Below are 17,607 nucleotides of genomic sequence, written 5' to 3'. Positions count from 1 at the left end.
TCTGGTATCATTTTGAGCCTATCTCACTCGCAGTTTTATAATCTGCTTTTTTCACTGAATACATTATAAACAGTTTCCCACAAACATGAGTCTTTTTTTTTTTTTTTTTTCTGAGGAAGGTCGGCCCTGAGCTAACATCTGCCAGTCCTCCTCTTTTTGCTGAGGAAGACTGGCCCTGGGCTAACATCCATGCCTATCTTCCTCCACTTTATATGGGACGCCTCCACAGCATGGCTTGACAAGCGGTGCCTCGGTGCGCGCCCGGGATCCGAACTGGCGAACCCCGGGCCGCCGCAGCAGAGCGCGCGCACTTAACTGTTTGTGCCACCGGGCCGGCCCAAACATGAGTCTTTTAAAGGTAATTCTTTCCCCATGTCACTAGCCAGAATAACAGATCTAAAAGCATAGAAGCGACTACCTTCATTGACTACTTTCTAATTCTACTTCATTTATGTTTTCACTGGGAATTTGGAGAAAATCAGCCCAGAATCACTACTGATTGTTGACTTGAGTTGAACCTAGCCTTAGGTTTATCCTATTTGCAGTGGTCATGGTGAACGGGGATCATCGGATTGGGATCTTTGCCAAGAGGGCAATTCAAGCTGGTGAAGAGCTCTTCTTTGATTACAGGTGAGGCAGCCAGGAGTGGTTTTAGGGAGGTGACCCTAGAGGCAGAAGGAGTGGCTGTTGGAATTGATTTGGGGGCTTAAGGTGGGTGATATGGATGAAGGAGAAGATCTCAGGGTGGTCCAGTGTTTTTCTTTGTTCTGATCTCTGGTGCCTTGCCTCAGAAGTGGGAGCATTGTAAACCGCTGTTAGGGAGTGGGAGGGGAAGTGAAATAGAAGGGGACTCTATCTTTTCAATCACGAAAGCTTTGATAGTAACCTCGTTCCTCCTTCTGCTCTGGGACAGGTACAGCCAAGCTGATGCTCTCAAGTACGTGGGGATCGAGAGGGAGACTGATGTCCTTTAGCCCTCCTGGGCCCCATGCCAGCGCTCATGGTAGCGGCACTGTCTTTGCTTTCATGCACACACCACTGCTGCTCCAGTTTCCTGCACTCTGTGTCTCCCACACCGAGGAACCCCCCACCCACTCCCTCTGTAGGAAGGCCTCAGCTGTGTCCAGTGGGGACAAAACTATCTCAATGAGAGGGGAGACAGAGGCAGCTAGGGCTTGGGCTCCCAAGAGAGAGAGTTGCAGAAGTGGGAGACTGCATCTTAGGCCTCAGAGGAAGAGAGCACAGGCTGGGGATGGGTGACTTGTGCTTGTTTCTTGTCAGCTACCCAGGCTGTGGGCCTCAGGAATCAACTTGGGCAGTTCCTAACAAGCATTAGCCTGTAATTCCAACTTTCCAAATCAAGGGTCCTTATGTAATTGGGTTGCCAGCTTATCTCTCTATGGTCCTAAGACCTGGAGAAGACAGGCTAAGTGAAGTTTGGTACCTGAAGCTTGTGAGTGGTCAAGGTTAAAGGTGGGCCTGGTGGGCGGCACAGACTGAATTCAGAGGGGAGATGGGCCACCTTACTGTCTCTTCCCTCCTGGCAGGGTTCAAACTGAAAGAGCGTGGATTCTAAGTATAGATATTCAATGCTGGGAGAAGGAAAGCTAAGTGCCATCCTCCTATGGACAGAAAGCAAGAACCAGCCAGACGACAGTAGTTAAACTGCTAAGCTTGGGGCCCAGCAGGCTTTGAGAATCCTTCTCTGTATACTCTGGAGATGGATCGATAAGTTTTCAATTCCCGGGAGCAGGTGCCAGTGCCTCGTCAGCTCCTTCCAGAGTTCTGGCTTAGTGATGGCAGGCCGGCGTCATGCTGCTACTGAAGAAGCATTGGGGATGTGCTGAGCTGGGTCTCAGCGCTCTGGTTCCCTGTATATGGAGTTGTTTTCATGCCTTTCATCCTCCTTAGAGGCCAGACCCACGGGGCACTGTTGCATATCTCTTCCAGGTAGATGGGCGCAGGCCTGGACTAGAGAGGGGGAAGGTTGCTGGTGTGATGTACTTTCCTGTCTGTAGTACCTGCTGTTGGGAAGGGTGAGCTGACAGTATGTGTTTGGAGATGGGTGAGGGGCTCCCAAATTGCACTTGTTTAGGATGGCATCACCTGTGCAGTGCAGATGGGCAGAGGGTGTTTGAAGTGTCAAGAAGGAACAGGCTGACCCCCTGTGCCAGTCCATGGTGCCATTGTCTCTGGGATCCATGCAGAGCAAAGCACTTTATTTCTTTTAGAAGGTCTGTAGATTGAGGTGGAGTTTGAGCCAAGGTCTCTGGGGTCCCTGCCCACATCCCATTCCTGAGGGACGGGGAAGGAGGGAATGGAAGATTCTCCTCCAGTTCTGTCTCATCTCCTAGTGGAGGCAAGAGGAGCTGCCTTGACACAAAAGAATTGCATGAGAATGGGGCCAGCTCTAAGAGCTGTCCCTTTGCCTCTGGCTGGTGTGCTGAGCTGGCAGGGAATAAGGAGCACTGTGCTGGGTGAAAAGGACGTGGGCAGGTACAGACTGGCCTGGGGAGTATTAGAATACGGAGCAGGCTTCTCCCTTCTCTCTGGGAAATCAGAGCATCTCTTCCCTGGTCTGTGCTGACCACTTGCTTCTTCCAACCCCACTGGTTGTCCCACGAAGCAGGGAGTGGGGTTCCCTCTGGCCAAGCTGTCACCTAGGGATTTTTGTGGACATGCACACACTCACTCACATACTCACTCGCCACACTTGTGAGCACACATGCACTTGGCACTGAGCATACGCCCAGCCAGCGCCTGACAGAGCCTCTTCCCACCTGACTGGCCAGCCCCCACCATGATTCTGAAATCCACATCTGCTGTGGTTTGTATTCATTGTGTATTAGAAACACTCTCTAGCTGGACTGTGGGCTCTGAATTACTCATAGAGAAAAAACAGAGGCAGATGAAGGAGGAGGAGTTAAGTCTGTCTGACATACCAGGGGCTGGCCGTGAGGAGTAGGTGGGGAAAAAAAAAATTTCATCCAGCCTTTGAGGGGCTAGACTGACCCCACCTTCCCTCAGTGTGCAGAATCACTGTGGTCAGTCCTCTCCTTCCCCAGTTTCAGACCACTAATACTCCTGTTCCTCCAGCATTCCCAACCTTTTTCCCTGCTGTTGCTCACCTTTAATGACGGGTCTTTATCCCTCCCCCGGCCCAACATGTAATGATGGATGCAGCAAGGTGGTGGGGACCGGGGAGAGGCTGGTATATGTGTGGCTTTATTGCCAGTGAATTTCACGCACTTTAAAGTCCTGTGGCTTGTGACCTCTTATCTGAATAAAGTGGTAGAATCCATTTTGGCAAGTTGTGTACTGTGTGGTTTGGGGCTGGGAGGATCCAGGGATGGTGGTACAGGGGCAGCTTGGGCTGAAGCTTTAGCATTCTAATCCCTACTTGTCCACTGAGATCTGTGGTTGGGGGAGGTGAAGGGTTCGGCAAGAGCCATTCAGGCTCCTGGTAGGTGATGGAAGGATTCTGAGGGCTCCCTATAGAAATTCCCAAGCCCTTGGATTTGTTCCCTTAAAATCATCCCACTTATCCCCTAACCACGACGCCAGCTACCACACACAGACTGGGGCTCTGCCTCTCTGCTTTATTAGAATGGCTCTGAGTCTGAGAGCACAGCTTCAGAGTGGAGGCTGCATCAGGCTGGGTGAGTGACCAGCAGACCTCATGAGACTTCCAACACAGGAGAAGCAAACTACAGACCATGGGCACAGCACAGGACAGGACAGTCGATTGATTTTTTTTCTTTTATATATAAACTGATAATTAAAAAATTAGAGTAATATATAGAGTTTCTCTAGAGAGAGACTTTGCAACAAAAAATACATATAAAGAATATGACCTCCTGGGCAAATGAAGCAGCATCTCTGGGTGGAGGAAAGAGGGCTCCTCATGCATTGGAGAAGGGGCCAAGCCTTTGGACAGGTACCAAGGCTACTGCATATCTTGGAAGAGGGAGGAAGAGTAGGCTAGTTAGTGTGTCTGCATTATTCTCTCTACGTTGCAAGTTTTTTATGGCTTTGGCTAAAGCACGTGAAGCAGCGGAGGTACTAAGGTGCTCAACTGAGGCCTCTCGGTCTCTGTAAAAAACAAAGAAGGGGGGTGGGGGACAGCAGTGAAGCCTTCCCTAACCCCCAACTGAGTGGAAGCAGATGGAAGACATTCTGCAGGGCAAGGGGGAGGCTGGGGGATATGATTTAGCAGCCTCCTCCCCCCATACCCTGTGCATCCCTGCAATCCCACACATCTGTCCCTGCTGAGATTGAATATTTGAAGGGAGGCAGTTAATCTCCCTGCACTCTGTTGTTAATCCCTGGCAGCAGCTGGGACAGGGATGGCAGGAAGGGCCTCTCTCAACCCCGTGAGGCTTCTCCTTTGGGGCAGACAAACAAGCAGGAGCCTGGGGAAATGGGGATGGGCAGGGCATTGGTTTAGGCAGTAAGGCTCAGCCACTCCCTTTGGTCCCATCTGTAGCTCTGCCCACCAAACTTGGCAGGAGGGGCATCCTCCGGATGAGCAGAACCAGCTAAGAGGAGCCAAATGTCCCTGACAGGGTCGAGGAGAGGAAGGAATTGGGGAATTCAGAGGAGATGGACTTGGTCCTTGAAGCCCTTCTCCTGATTTATTCAGACCTGGATTCCTCCAGGATCTGGGGTAGGTTTTGGTCCCGGGGGCCAGGAGCCGGGGCTGGGGCTGGAACTTGGGTGGAAGCTGCTGTAGGGGCAGGGGTGGGGGCCTGGGCAGGGACTGAAGTAGGGAGGGGAGGTTTGCTGCCAGGGTGATAATCGTGGGTAGCCTTGGGCTCATTGGTATGGTAGGAGCCCTTGTAGCGATGATTTTGCAGATAAAAGAGCACCAACATTCCCACCAGCCCCAGCAGCAGGAAGGCCACCAAAACTGAAAGGGAAAAAGGAACAATTCAAGGCAGATTTTAGGGGTTTCACCTATATACAGACACACATGTATGCTTTTGGCCAGGTATGTATTGACAGTCAGCTGTACAACCACCTCAGGTTATTCCTAGTGCTCTGGTAGGTCTGAATTCCTGGCTTAACCCCCTGCTGCCATCTTCTTTTTCTAATAGTCTCTTTCCATATCCCTGGTACTTACCCCAATTTCTCATCTCTCTTTATGTTACCGTACCCCCATTTCCTCATCCTTTAGCTATAGCCCCATTTTAATATTTCATTTCAATTAAAAGTCTATAGTATCCTCAAACACTTAAAAATCTCCAGGCCAATTATATACTACCTTCAGCATAGCCTGTCTCATCCTTCTTTGCACCACCATGCACCTAGTGCCCTTGCCACCCCTCAACCCTGGGGATATGGGGCAGGGAGGGGATGCTGACAGTCAGAGGATAGAATTGGGAGGTCAGGTTAGTGATCGTGCTACTCACAGCCTAAAAGTATGGCAACCCATCCATCATCATGGTAATAGGGGAAATCTGAAGAGGAGAAAGCACCAGTTAGGAGAAGCCTTCTCCACGTTAAGAATCATTTCCCTTCCTTGTCGTCCCTCCCTTCCCTCCTTCTTCTGTGTCCCGGGGATGTACCTGGGGGCAGATACCAGGGATCCAGCTCAGGGGGCACCTCTGAGAAAAGACGTGGCATAGCTCCGCAGTTAGATTCAGACAGTTCTCCCTGAACTCGAAGGGCCTCAGCTAGCTCAGCGGTCATGGGTCGAGGGGTTCGGAAGTGGGTCTTGAGGGGAGCCACATTGTTGAATCGAACACCAGAGAGGCAGCCTGAGAAACCTGGTGTGTTGTAGCGCTGGATCTCCGGGTCAATTACTCCCGTCTCTGAGGGAGAAGCAGGCCCAGAAAGAAAGAGTCTTGGACCCCCAGTAGCCCTGCCCCTTCTCACCATCCAGAGGTTTTCCACTCATCTTGATCACCACCTTCACCACCATTCCCAGGTCCTTCACTCTCTTCTAGGCTCCAGGGACTTCACCCACAAACCACATTCTCACCCACAGCTTACCCATAACACGCCCTAGATACAAGGCCTTGGGTGAGTCCAGCTGGCTGTCCACCAACAGTGAGAACTTCTGTTCCGTCAGCGGGAAGTAGTCCACCTGACGGGGGGAGGGAGAAGGAGATGAGGGAGGGAGAACCAGAGGCAGACGTAGCCAAGACCGTGCAGGAACTCTTGTTCTGTCCAAACTGGTGGTGAGACCTAGCTCAGCCCTAGCTGGGCAAGGCCTGGGCCCAGATGTAGGATTTGGTATTAAAAACCCAACAACCTGGTTTTGAGCCCTGTTTTTGCAGCTTACTAGTGGTTTGACTTTGGGAAAACCACTTTACTTTCTGAGCCCATTTACTGATTTGTAAAACAGAGATAATAATAATTCTGCCTACCTAAACTACCTCATAGAGCAGTTGTGAGGGTCACATGAGGTGATACACGTGAAAATCCTCTGTAAATTGGAATGTGCTCTACAAATGCTAAATATTTGACATTTTCCTGCGTGCCACAACCTAGATCATGAGGTTATGATCTGAACTGGTCCGCCTCCCTCTGCACGCACCTGGATGAAGAGGTTGCGGTAGACCCGGGTGATATTGACGCTGTGGGGCTGGCCGTCAGTAACTGGTCGGGTGGTTAGTTGGTACACGTAGGGACTGGTGCCCAGCTGATATCGCAGCTGCAGGGTCCCTGTGGGGTGGGGAGGAGAAGGAGGGAGTCTCTTCTAAGCTCCCACAATCCCCATCTTCTAAGAGCGCTTGGGTCCTTGTGTTAGTGAATCAACAGTTATGAGAATGAAGGGCACCCTGGAGGAAGTTGGAGTTGAGTGAGAGAGCCTGTAGGAAGCTTACCATCTTCCTTGATGAGCACGGCCATGTAGTCACGCACAAAGGAGCTGACGTAGAGGAGGACAGCAGGAGCAGAGTTGGTGCTGAAGCTGAAGGACACTTCCTCTCCAGTGACATTGTAAACAGGCCCACGGTAACCCGGCACCGGCCGACCAGGCCGGGGGTAGTCAGGCAGACGGTACCCAGGGCCGTGGTAGCCAGGCACATAGCCAGGAGTGTCATAGCCGGGGATATAGCCAGGCTCATAGCCTGGCACTGGCCGGCTCAGCATGTGGGAGAACTCCCGGGCTGCGGAGCGCAGCGCTGACTGTAGGTTATAGCGCATCCAGGTGCCAGGCTCAAAGAAACCACCAATATCTGAAGGCAGAGATAGTGAGGTCAGGGCCCCTGTTCCCAAATTCAGATGTTGTGTATGTCATCCACACATTCACCCTGGGACTTGACCTCACTTTCTGCCACCACCACAACACACCCTCATTCACTTTTAGGTCTCCTTGAGCCCCTATGTCACAGAATAGAATCTTAAAATGGTGAGAAATGTAAAAGATCATCTAATCTAACCCCTGCATTTTACAGATGGGGAAACGGAGGCTCAGAAATGGGTAGGGACTTGCCTAAGGATACACAGTAAGTGGAGAGCCAAGATTAGAATGGAGATACCATAACCCCATCTAGTACACTTGCCAATACTCACACTTCCTAACCAAGACCAGAGGTCTTCTGTTGGTCCCTAAGTCCCTATCTCTCCCTACTCCACCAGACTTCTCCCTCCAGTAACCTACCTGCTCACGCATCCTCCTAGACCAGCCTTAGGGAGGATGCAGTCTGGGTATATGTGGAGAATCTTGCCATGGTGAATGTCAAGGCTCGCCTTAACCAAGAACCAGGTTGTAGACGTGTTTTAGGAGTGCAGCGATTGTCAAATAGGAAATGGCATAGAAGGGCATCGTGCAGCCTGAAGTGATGTGCTTGCAAGGGGGGTAACCTGTGTTACCTTGGTGATAGTAGGAAGATGGGGAAGTTATTTGTTTGTTGCTTTTGAGCTCTCTTAGTACCAGCTAGCTGCACCATCTCCTTCTTGCCCCACTTTATGCCTTTGGAGTCACCCAGCATCTTCAACTGCCTGATGGCCTCAGCTCAGAGCTCAGGAACCCAAGGACAACTCTAGTTTTCCCTGGTGCTGACTTGACACCCTTTTTCTTTCACTGTCCTCCCTACATCCCATTATGCCCTATGGCTCCCTGAACTCCCATAACCAGCAGCACTGACCGTGGTTGCAATATGGCCCATCAAAAGCCGTGAGGTCACAGTCACATGTGTAGTAGCTGTAGCGTTCCACGCAGCGGCCTCCATGGAAACAGGGGAACCGGGGGTGGGCGCAGCGGCCTGTGCAGTTGGGTGAGGTACCCTCAGAGGCATTGGCACGGCCTTCCAGGTTCAGAGTCACTCCGTTCAGACGCATAGCCCTCAAGCAACCCACAAAGGGGCGCCTCTTAAGCTCTGCAGATCCTGGGAAGGGTGGGCAGGTCAAGAAATGGGTGTAGAGCCAAAGACAGGGATAAATAAGTATTGGAGTTGGGAAGGAGCCAAGGGGGCTAGAAGAATGAAATAGATGCCAAGGACTGGAGAGGAAAGGTGGGCCTTTGGCTCACTCTGAAGCAGAGGAGATTGGGACCTAAGACATAGGGTTCCTGGAAACAGGGAGAGTGGCCTTGAGAGGGTGGGAAAGTGAAGAAGGCTTCAGACCTGCCTCTGGGTTGCTGCTCACCAACATAGAGGGGCTGATCGTATTCCAGCCAGATGTAGGTCTGCAGGGGCATAGGCCGCAGCACCCAGGGCCGGTGATCCACACGGAGCCGAGCCTGCTTCACATTGATTTCAGCCCGGACCAGGTGCCACTCGTCATCGTTGAATTCAAAGTCACCTGAGTGTACTGTCAGGTTCTCATCTCCATTCCCCACATCGAAGGCGAAGACCACATCCCGGGATGCTGGATAATTTGAGGGTTGGGAGGAGAGTACTCAGACCTGCAAGGTCCTTCACAGATTCCTCACCCAATACAACCTCTCTTTTTCACTCTTTGGAGCTCCTTGAATGTCCCTCCAATTTGTCTACAGCCTGGGACAAAACCCAGAAACTGCCTAAAACCTCATACCCTTGGTCTCTCGCAAGTTCACAGATCCCTGGAGCCAGCTTCCCAGCCCCACTTCTTAGGTTAGAAGCATAGCCAGTCAGGTGGGAGAAACCTCAGGAGTCCAGCTTCCTTACTCACAAGTAAGGGGCCTAAGGCCCAGAGAGGCAAAGTGGGTGCCCAAGGTCACAAAGCCAGCTATCAAGACAGCTGGGTCTATCAGGACAACCCAGGGTCATCTAAAGCCTTTTCCTTGCTGCTTCTCAAGAGCGTCTTGTCTCTTACCCCAGCCTCCACCTACCCCATATCTCCCCAGAGAGCTTCCTCTACCCTATGTCCCTCCCAGCATCTGTCTGCTCACTGTTGAGTTCCACCCGCAGGTAAGGTCGGCGCCACTGGCAATAAGGGCCCCCCATATTCTCTAGGAAGACTCCTGAGGGAGCTGAGGTCCTGAAGTAGAAGGAAACATCAAGGCTGTGGTTGGCACGGATTGGGGGAAAGCGTAGTGCAGTCCCAGTGTGGAAAGAGATGGTGTTCCAGGAATTTCCTACAAAACCAGATGGAGGAAGACCTTGTCAGGGAGGTTGGAGGGTGGAGAAGTAAGGGAGCCTCAAGTGGGGTGGGGGAAGGTAGGGCAAAGGGGGACAGCTAGGGGCAACCAAGGGGAGACTAAGGAGTGTAATGAAAGAATACGGTGCAGAGGAACCACACGGATGGCGGTCATATCACAGATGAGCTGGGTGTCTGGCAGTGTGTCCTAGAGACCCCCAGTGGGTTAGGCAACCTAGATTTTGCAAACTGGAGAGCCAACCCTGGGAAGGCACACAATAGGGGTCTGCCACTCACGATCTCCATAGCAGCGCAGAGGCCTCAGGAAGAACTGGGCCTCAGAACTGGAGCGGTTCGTATCCCCCACCACCACCTGAGTGACAGGCAAATGGTCCACAAAGGTCAGCAGTCCCTTGTCGGTTCTCCTGTGGGGGCAGGATGTGGTGGCTCAGCCCCTGCCACTCAGCTGCCTCTGGAATCCTGAAAGCCCTGTCCCTTTGCCCCCCTTACCACTGGGGCTGGTCAGCATCACAGTTACAGTGCAGGGCGGGGTCCACACAGCTCCGGTCCAGACCACAGGCACAGCGCTGGATCCCAGGCTGTGAGCCTCCCCAGTAGAAGTGCTGCTCCTCATTTCGGCCAATCCAAAAGCTGTAGGGGTAGCCTCCTGGGGAAGAGGTGCAGGCAGTTTCTAGGTCTTGTCCCTCCATTAGCCTCTGGGCTCCTCTCTCCCCCATCCAACCAGCCCAGACCCTTGCTTGAATCCTCTTGCCCAGGGCTCCAGCTGAACCCCAGGGTGTCCTTCTCCCAGGCCCCCACTGGTCTCCCTTCCTGCTCTCCACTTCATCCTCCTCAACCCCAGCCCTAACCTGCAGTGTTGAGCAGCCGGGAATTGTAGCAGGAGAACTCGATCCACTGTTCACAGTGCTGGGAAGCATTGGCCAGGGCACTGACTTCCTCCCAGGATGCATTCCAGTACTGGATGGCCCCCAGGAATGGCCGCTCCATGCTAGACCCTGTCACCCGAGTTGTCCACAGCCTGTCATGCCGCACGACTGTCCATGCCCGGTTCTCTGGGGGAGGGGAAGGGACAGATGTTTTGCTGGAGATGGGCGTTCTCAACCCATCTCCCTCCACCACCATTGCTGCAACTCAGAGCCAATAAATGTAGCTAGCAGCTCCATTCCAGCCCAGGTCTGGGCCCTCGGCATTGCAGGCTGGAGATGAGACAGCTGGAATGGATCAGGAAGCTGGAATTTATCTGCAAGGCTCGATTACAAATTCCTGAGTGTCTCCTTTCCCCTCTACTCCCCTTTACCCCCACTACCAGTTTAATCTTATTGTCCTCTGTCCACCCTTCAATCCTTCTGTTTCCCCCACACCTCCGCATAGCCTTGTTACTGCCCTTCACCTCCATCAGAGCCACTTACCTCGGATATCACAGTACACTACAAATGGCTTCAGGGGGCCGCTGCCATCAGGATCAATGGTGAAGTTTCCAGACATTTTCCCACTGAGCCGATAAGCCTCACAGGATTCCTTATACAAAGCTGGTAGGGGGTAGGGTGGAGAAAAGGCAATTATGGGATCATAGGACTAGGATGGCTAGCCCTACCATCTCTAGCAGCCTCATGATCCCCAGCCACCTTGTCCTGACCTCCCTTGTCCCTGACTCTTCCCCATACCCCCACTGGCTTACGTTGGTGGCAGGTCTCCCCCTTGTAGCCTGTCAGTTCACAATAGCAGATGAAGTCATCCCAAGACTGGTAGCAGCGTCCATCATGTTCACACATGTTAGGGCTGCACCTGGGTAAGGGGGTCAGCACCAAGGGAAGGAGCCTTACTGGGAGCTTGAGAGTGGGGTCTGATCCCTACAGGCTTCACTCCCAGCCCCTGAGAGCACCAGAAGCCCGTGAGTCGCACCCTGCCTAACTAGCCAGGTATAAGCCTAACTGCTGGGGCATTAGGCAGGCCTCGGGGCTCAAGTCCTACTGTTTCTCCTTCTCCAAATGAAGAAATAATGCCTTAACACACCCCCCCCAAAAAAAAAGAAAACCCTCTAGGACCAAAAACAGATGTTTCATTTCCATTCTGAGCATTTGTCACTTTAAGGGAAGAAATAGGAGGTGAGAGGTCAAGGAGGAATATCTCCAGATGGGAGACTGAGGAGCTGGGACCAGGAGAAGGGAGATTATTGAGAAAGGCCACTCAATTGGGAGACCATGGAAGAGGGCTTTGGAGGGGTCACCTCTTATAGGGAGAGGGGCTTCTGGATACCTATCAGTGATGCCACATGTGTCAAAGAGGACCTCAGCAAAGTATCCAAGCCGCCGGCCCTCCACCAGAGTCAGGTTGACCAGTTGACCATCCACCTTGAGCAGCTCCATGCAGCCATGGAATGCCGTCTGGTTGGAGTGGCAGCCCCATCGACTGGCTGGCTTGGGACAACCTGGAGCAACCACCCCTGTGAGGCCCTCCCCGGGGGAAACCCCAGAGACCCACCCCCAGGGAGACGCCAAGGGACAGCCAGACGTGAAGGAAGGAGGAAGGCCAATAGACAATGGTAGTGACCTTCTGGTCCCCAAAGTCCCAGAGGGGAAAGAGGGACTTATCCCTACAAAACTCTCTGTGTAGTCCCATCTGGGTGGACTTAGGTGGGGCCTTCCCACCCACAGACAAGGGTCTGGCCAGGTTGGCCCCCACTTACCCCCAAAGAAGTATGAGGTCCCTGTACGGATCAGCAGTGGGTATGAGACCCTGACCTCTGCCCCCTCCACATCATCAATGCTGATGACTGCGTGGTTTTCCTGTGCCACAAAATTCACCTCGTGCCAAAAGCCATTATTCAGGCGGTAGCCTGGACAGGAAAAGAGGATGGTGTGGGTGGGGGAGCACCACACTCTAGGAGAAGAGTGTCTTGAGTGAGGAAGCAGCAACCCCACTCTGTGTCCCAACAGCAGCCTCTGTGCCCCTCATTATTACACTTATCACACTGAGGGTGACATCTCTGAATGTCTCTCTTCACTATCCATAACCCCAGCAGCTGATGCAGAGTCCGCAAAGTCATAAATAAATAACAAACACCTGCAGAGACCCCCTAGAACTGGAGAATATGAGAACTCTCATCCTTCCTGTTTCTTCCAGCACCCTTAGCCCCTCAGATCTGCCCCCACAGCTCCCTCCAGCTACTCCCGCCTTTTCCCAGGGCCCTGGGACCTCCTGCCCTGCTCCCTTCTCTCCTTCACCCCTCTCCAGTATGCAAAGCCCTCAGTCCAGGCCTACAATCTCTCCCTCTCTCCTCTGCCCTTCTCTGGCCTCCTTGTGTCTCCCACCACCCTCCACTCCTCACCAGCTGCGAACTGAAGCTTCTTTCGGCCAGTCTGCGCGATGGACACGTTGACCTGCCCTTCACTGAGCATCAGCTCCACGTGGCCCAGCCCGTCCCCCAGGGGGGAGAAAAGTAGCAGCCCTGTGAGATCCCAGGTGCGGAAGCGAAAGGAGACTGCGAGGCGGCCGCGGCGGGGGAAGCCAGGCACTTGCACGAAGTTGTGAGGACCTCCGAAGTTGATGGGGTGAGGAACTGGGTCCAGGCAACGGAACGCCACCTTACCCTGGGAGAGAAAGTGAGGATCCATCAGCACCCTCGAGCCGGTGCACTGCCCGGCCTCTGCTGGGAATTCAGTTTTCATACTGGTCTAAGACCCGTGTCACTGCACTCCCTCGATGTGTGCTGAGGGGTGGGTGTGGGGGGATGAGGGGTGTAGACCTCCAACCCTGACCGTTCCCACCCCCTAGAAACACGTCCAGTTGAGGAGGGGGTCTTCTCTCGCTATCGCTGACCTACACCGTCTCCAGGGCGACCGCCTCCTTCCCTTCATTCCAGCGCCGAGAAGCATTTCCCGCCGGCCTCCCGGCAGCGGCGCTTGATGACGCGCTCCTGAGTTGGGGTGGGGCGAGCGCACCAAAACAGCCCTAGGTTCAAGTCCCTACTCAGCCACTGCGCAACTGCGTGACCCCTGGCCAAGCCACTCCCGGTCTCTGCACTTGATTTCTTCATCTATTAATTGAGGAGGTGGTTGGACCGCACCCCAGCCTCTTAACTGGGGGTAGGGGGCGTGGCCTTTGCACCTCCTGTGAGTCGGTGATGCCCCCTACTTGAGCATCTGGCTGGGGAGATAGGGGTCCTCGGCTTTTATCTGATTTTCAAGATCTCTTCCCGCTCCACCTCTTTGCCTTCCAAGCGGCTTCGATCCCACGCTCCCAGATCCCTCTGCCCACTAGCCTCAAAGGTGATCCGTGAATGGCGCCGCACGGCCAGGTCCGCGATGTTGACTCGATTGAAGATTACGTTTTCCATGCAGCCGCGGAAATTATGCCGATAGGCAAGGTTCTTCTGCGCGGCGCCCACCAGACCCCCGATGAACATCTGTGGGTAGGGTGCGGAGGAGGTTCCTTGGGTGCGAGAGCGCGCGCGCCTTTCTGGCGCTGCCCCGCCATACACTTTCTCAAGCTCCAGGCCGGGCTTTATAAAAGACTTGAAACACATTTCCCCAGTTTCAGTATTAAAGCTGAAAGCTCGCTGGGCCTCCTGAAGCTTGGGTTCTAGGCCTGACTCCACTACAAATTGGTGGGACGCCCCTGGGTAAGTCAATTAACCTGTCTAGGATTCTTTATCGGCAGTTGAGGGCAGGGTCTTGACCAACTCCACAGAGTAGGGCAATCCATGGGGGGAATTTGCTCATCTTGCCTGATCCCCAAAATCCAGATTTCCAGATCTTATCTCAGTAGTTCTGGGGTGGTGCCCGGGAATCTGCATGCTAACAGCAACAACAAAAAATATCTAGGCCTTTCTGTGAGCTGCCAAGAGCTGCTAGGCCGTCCAGGAACCGGAAAGTAAGTTCTTACCTCTGGTAGAGAGAAGCACTGCCCCCACCGACCCACCCAGCACCCCCACTCAACCAAATGGCCCCTCCACCTCTGCTCACCTCGGTGTCCAGGTTCAGTCTCTCGAAGTCGCCATTGAGCACGAAGCGCTGCACGTAGCCGTCCAGGGTGAGATTTGCTTCGCGGCCAAATCGGTCTACACGCACGTAATGCCAGTGCTGGTCGTTGAGGACGCCGCCAGCGCTCACCGTTGTGTGACCGGGCCTTGGCTGGATGGGACTGCTGCCTGAGGGTGGGGTGAGGCAGGGTCGGACCTAGAACCTGGAGAACCCCGGCGGAGCCCTCCCCCAGGCAGAGCAGCAGCGGGCAGCGCAGAGGAGGGGCTGCACGGGGCCTAGGGCAGCCAGGGAGAGTGGGCGTAGGGAGATTGGACCGCCTGGAGCCCGGGATGGAGCGGTGGCCATTGGCAAGTATGTTCATTAGGGTAAGTCATTTAACCTCCCCGAGCCTGTTTGCCTATCAGTAAAACTTGGGGGCCGATCGCTGCTTCCACCTCATCATGTGCATGTTATAAAAAGCTAAAGAGATACAAAATAATAACTCTTTGGGCATGTGTGTCTGTGTGTATACTATATGTCTATGTATATATAACGTTTTTACAATGAGGAAACAGACTGGGGAAGTGCCTTGTCCAAGGTCACACCGCTGGTAGGTGGTAGAACTGAGACTGGAATCCAATTCTCCTGAGTCTGGTGTTTTACCAGCACCAAATTCTACACGAAAAAGGCGGGTTGGCCCAAACAGTAGGGAAGGGGATGATCAGGAGTGGGCGCCGCTTCGCGGAGGAGGTGCGGCAAGGGACTCGGCAGGAAAGCCTCAAAGGTCGCACCGGGGGTCGCAGAGCTCACCTAGGCTCATGTGCAGCAGCAAGTGCGCCCCCTGCAGCTCGAGCGTCACGTAGTCGCCCTGGACGCCCTCGGCGTGCAGCAGGAGCCCGTCCTTCTCTTCTGTCTTGAAGCTGAAGGCAAACACGTCCCACAGGCTCCGGCTGACCCCTCGCGGGAAGCGGTACGAAATGGCATCATCGCCGTCGAAATAGAGCACGTCGGACTCTGCGCGAAGGACTGTAGGTGGGCGGGATACCGGGGAGACTGTCTCCCGGGCCCCCGCCACGACCTCCGCACCCTTACTGTAGGGGCAGCCGTAGAGGCCGAGCCTCAGGCCGATCTTGCCGCGCGGGTTCCAAGCCAAGGGCACGATGCGGATGTAGCGCGCCGTGAAGTGGTAGTGCAGGTCGTGGCGCACCACCGCCGACTCGTTCACGTTCCCGAAGAAGGTCTGAGGGAGAATGGGAGAGGAGTGACCAGGTCCCTACCCTCTGCTTGGTTTCTCCACAGCTTCCCAGCCCACCGTTGTCACACCCAGACAATCTTGTCTTCCGGAAAGCAAACCCTCCTGGATCTCCCCTGCCTTCGTGGCCCTTCACAAACACCGTTTCCCTAGCCCAGAGCGTCCTCTCCCACCATCCTATTCTTTTCTGAAAGCTCAACTCAGATGTCACCTCCTTCAAGAAACTCTACTAGATTTTACCCTAAAGTGTGTCAAACCCTGTGATCCAGAGTGTCTTGCACACGTGGTGAGCTGACAGTCCCTCTGGACTGAGTCCCTGGAGTGGAGTCACTGCTCCTCATCCGTGCCCTCACCACCGCCTCCTCCCCTCCGCCCAAGCTAGTGCCCAGCCCAGGTCCCCCAGCTGAGGATGCTCCCCAAGTATGTGCGTGTGTGGAGGAGAGGCCTGGAGTACCGCATTGTGCCCTCGCTGGTAGAACGGCGTCCAGCTGTCCACTCGGTCGCCATAGAGCAGCATGTACCGTGTGACCCAGTCCCACGAGTTAAAGGAGCCCTGAGTGGCCACGGCCCGGATCCGGTGCTTCTTCATTAAATCTATCTGGAGCCAGGGATTCGGGTCCCCAATCCGGGGAGACCATCCACTTATACCTATAGAAGGGGCAAGGGCTTTTACCACTGGCTGGCTTTTTACCCCCAGCCCTCCAGAGTCCCCCCCACCCTGCTGCGGGGTGGGGGTGGGGTGGGAGGGCGTCACCGAGCTCACCATGCAGCCGGGCAAAGCGCGGAGCTGTGAAGAGCCCGTAGTAGGAGGAGGCGCCCAGGGAGCGTGCGTACAGGGGCCCGACCAGCTCCTCGTCACAGCCGTCTGGGTTGGGGGAACCGACGTGTTGGTCAGGGGGGCCCCTCCCAGGTCCTTCCAAAAGCCAGGCCCACTGAGCAGCTGGAGCTCCCCCTTCTCTGCCCCCAAGCGGCAGACCCAGCCCTAACTTAAAGCCATCTACTCAACCTGGGCTGCAGCAACAGCTGGACACTCAGGGAGACTGATGTCTCCTTCTAGGGGAACCCCTAGGCCAGACCCTCCCTAGCTGGGTTCCTGCCCTGATACCAGCGTGGGTTCAGTACTCCCCCAAACACAACCACAAACCTCAGCGTCTTCCAGAACTTGTCAGCCCAAGACACCAATCCAGCCTGAGGCTTAGCATCAATCCCACTCATCAGCACCCCCAAACCTGCACCAAACCCAGCCCCAGGTCTTGGTCCCAACCGCAGCCAGTCCTAGCACCATCACCAGCTCCATGTCCAACCTTAGCATCAACCAGGGTCACCAACTCCTGCTTGGATTCCAGGTACAAAATCCACCCCTAGCCCCTGGGCCAGCTCCAAAGTCTAGCCCTAGCCCTGGTCACCAGTACCACCCTTGTCCCCAACCCTCAAACCCAGGCACCAGCTCTCGCTTGGATCCCAGTCCCAAATCTCCAGCCGAGCCGACTCCATCCTCGGCTCCGAGCCCAGCCCCAGCCCATGGTGCGCGCGCCAGCCTCGGAGCTGCATTGCGGAGCGCGGGGGAGAGACAGGAAAGGATGGGAGCGAGAGCGCGCGGGCCGGGAAGGTACCCGCGACCACCCAGCCGCAATGCGGTGTGGGACCCGCCCTTCAGGCTTTGGACTCCCGGGCCCAACCCTGCCTGCCTCCGAGCCCCGCACTCACAGTAGCCCCAGCCCCGGGCTCCTGAGACCGCGGCGAGCAGGATGCAGAAGAGCGGGAGACACATCATGCAGGGCTGACGGGTCCGGCGGCCGCCTCCCAGTGCCCGGCTCCGGCTAGGGCTAGGGCTCCAGTTCCAGCTCTGGCTTCCAGCTCTCCTCC

The 17,607-nt window shown here is 54.6% G+C and overlaps 2 protein-coding genes across 5 annotated transcripts in view; one reads left to right on the top strand and one right to left on the bottom strand.

Annotated features, from left to right (window-relative positions):
* The window catches only part of EZH1 (enhancer of zeste 1 polycomb repressive complex 2 subunit), a 27,769-nt gene extending 24,464 nt beyond the window's left edge, over positions 1–3,305 (top strand). For 3 of the 4 annotated variants that reach the window (XM_004434429.3, XM_087441205.1, XM_087441204.1), the window contains 2 exons: positions 546–630; positions 914–3,304. In XM_004434429.3, the coding sequence (XP_004434486.1) occupies positions 546–630; positions 914–974 (146 nt within the window). In that variant the 3' untranslated portion in view covers positions 975–3,304. Of the gene's footprint in view, positions 1–545; positions 631–913 lie in introns of all 4 variants that reach the window. The other variant, XM_087441206.1, reaches the window with a different exon arrangement.
* CNTNAP1 (contactin associated protein 1) lies at positions 3,012–17,607 on the bottom strand. The gene is made up of 24 exons (XM_004434434.3): positions 17,449–17,607; positions 16,505–16,606; positions 16,196–16,389; positions 15,582–15,729; positions 15,300–15,503; positions 14,493–14,677; positions 13,790–13,933; positions 12,857–13,118; positions 12,215–12,364; positions 11,785–11,956; positions 11,207–11,313; positions 10,938–11,057; positions 10,377–10,580; positions 10,018–10,174; positions 9,805–9,932; positions 9,320–9,505; positions 8,596–8,817; positions 8,097–8,336; positions 6,831–7,184; positions 6,542–6,669; positions 5,995–6,088; positions 5,568–5,813; positions 5,412–5,459; positions 3,012–4,909 (listed from the first exon to the last, which is right to left on the bottom strand). Exons 1-24 carry the CDS (start codon positions 17,513–17,515, stop codon positions 4,635–4,637), a joined length of 4,137 nt encoding a protein of 1,378 aa, XP_004434491.1. The 5' UTR covers positions 17,516–17,607; the 3' UTR covers positions 3,012–4,634.

Source organism: Ceratotherium simum, chromosome 16 (assembly GCF_057802395.1).
Source record: "Ceratotherium simum simum isolate JZ-2026a chromosome 16, ASM5780239v1, whole genome shotgun sequence".
NCBI classification, from domain to species: Eukaryota; Metazoa; Chordata; class Mammalia; order Perissodactyla; family Rhinocerotidae; genus Ceratotherium; species Ceratotherium simum.
The sequence above is the reverse complement of the archived record's forward strand: the minus strand, read 5'-3'. Positions and strand labels throughout refer to the sequence as shown.

Excerpts from the sequence above, each read along its gene's own strand:
- CNTNAP1 (XM_004434434.3), bottom strand. The coding sequence starts at position 17,515 with ATGATGTGTCTCCCGCTCTTCTGCATCCTGCTCGCCGCGGTCTCAGGA. Across the intron at positions 14,678-15,299 it reads GCTGCTGCACATGAGCCTAG|GCAGCAGTCCCATCCAGCCA; the intron begins GTGAGCTCTGCG and ends CCCCACCCTCAG. Across the intron at positions 13,119-13,789 it reads ATTCACGGATCACCTTTGAG|GGTAAGGTGGCGTTCCGTTG; the intron begins GCTAGTGGGCAG and ends TTTCTCTCCCAG.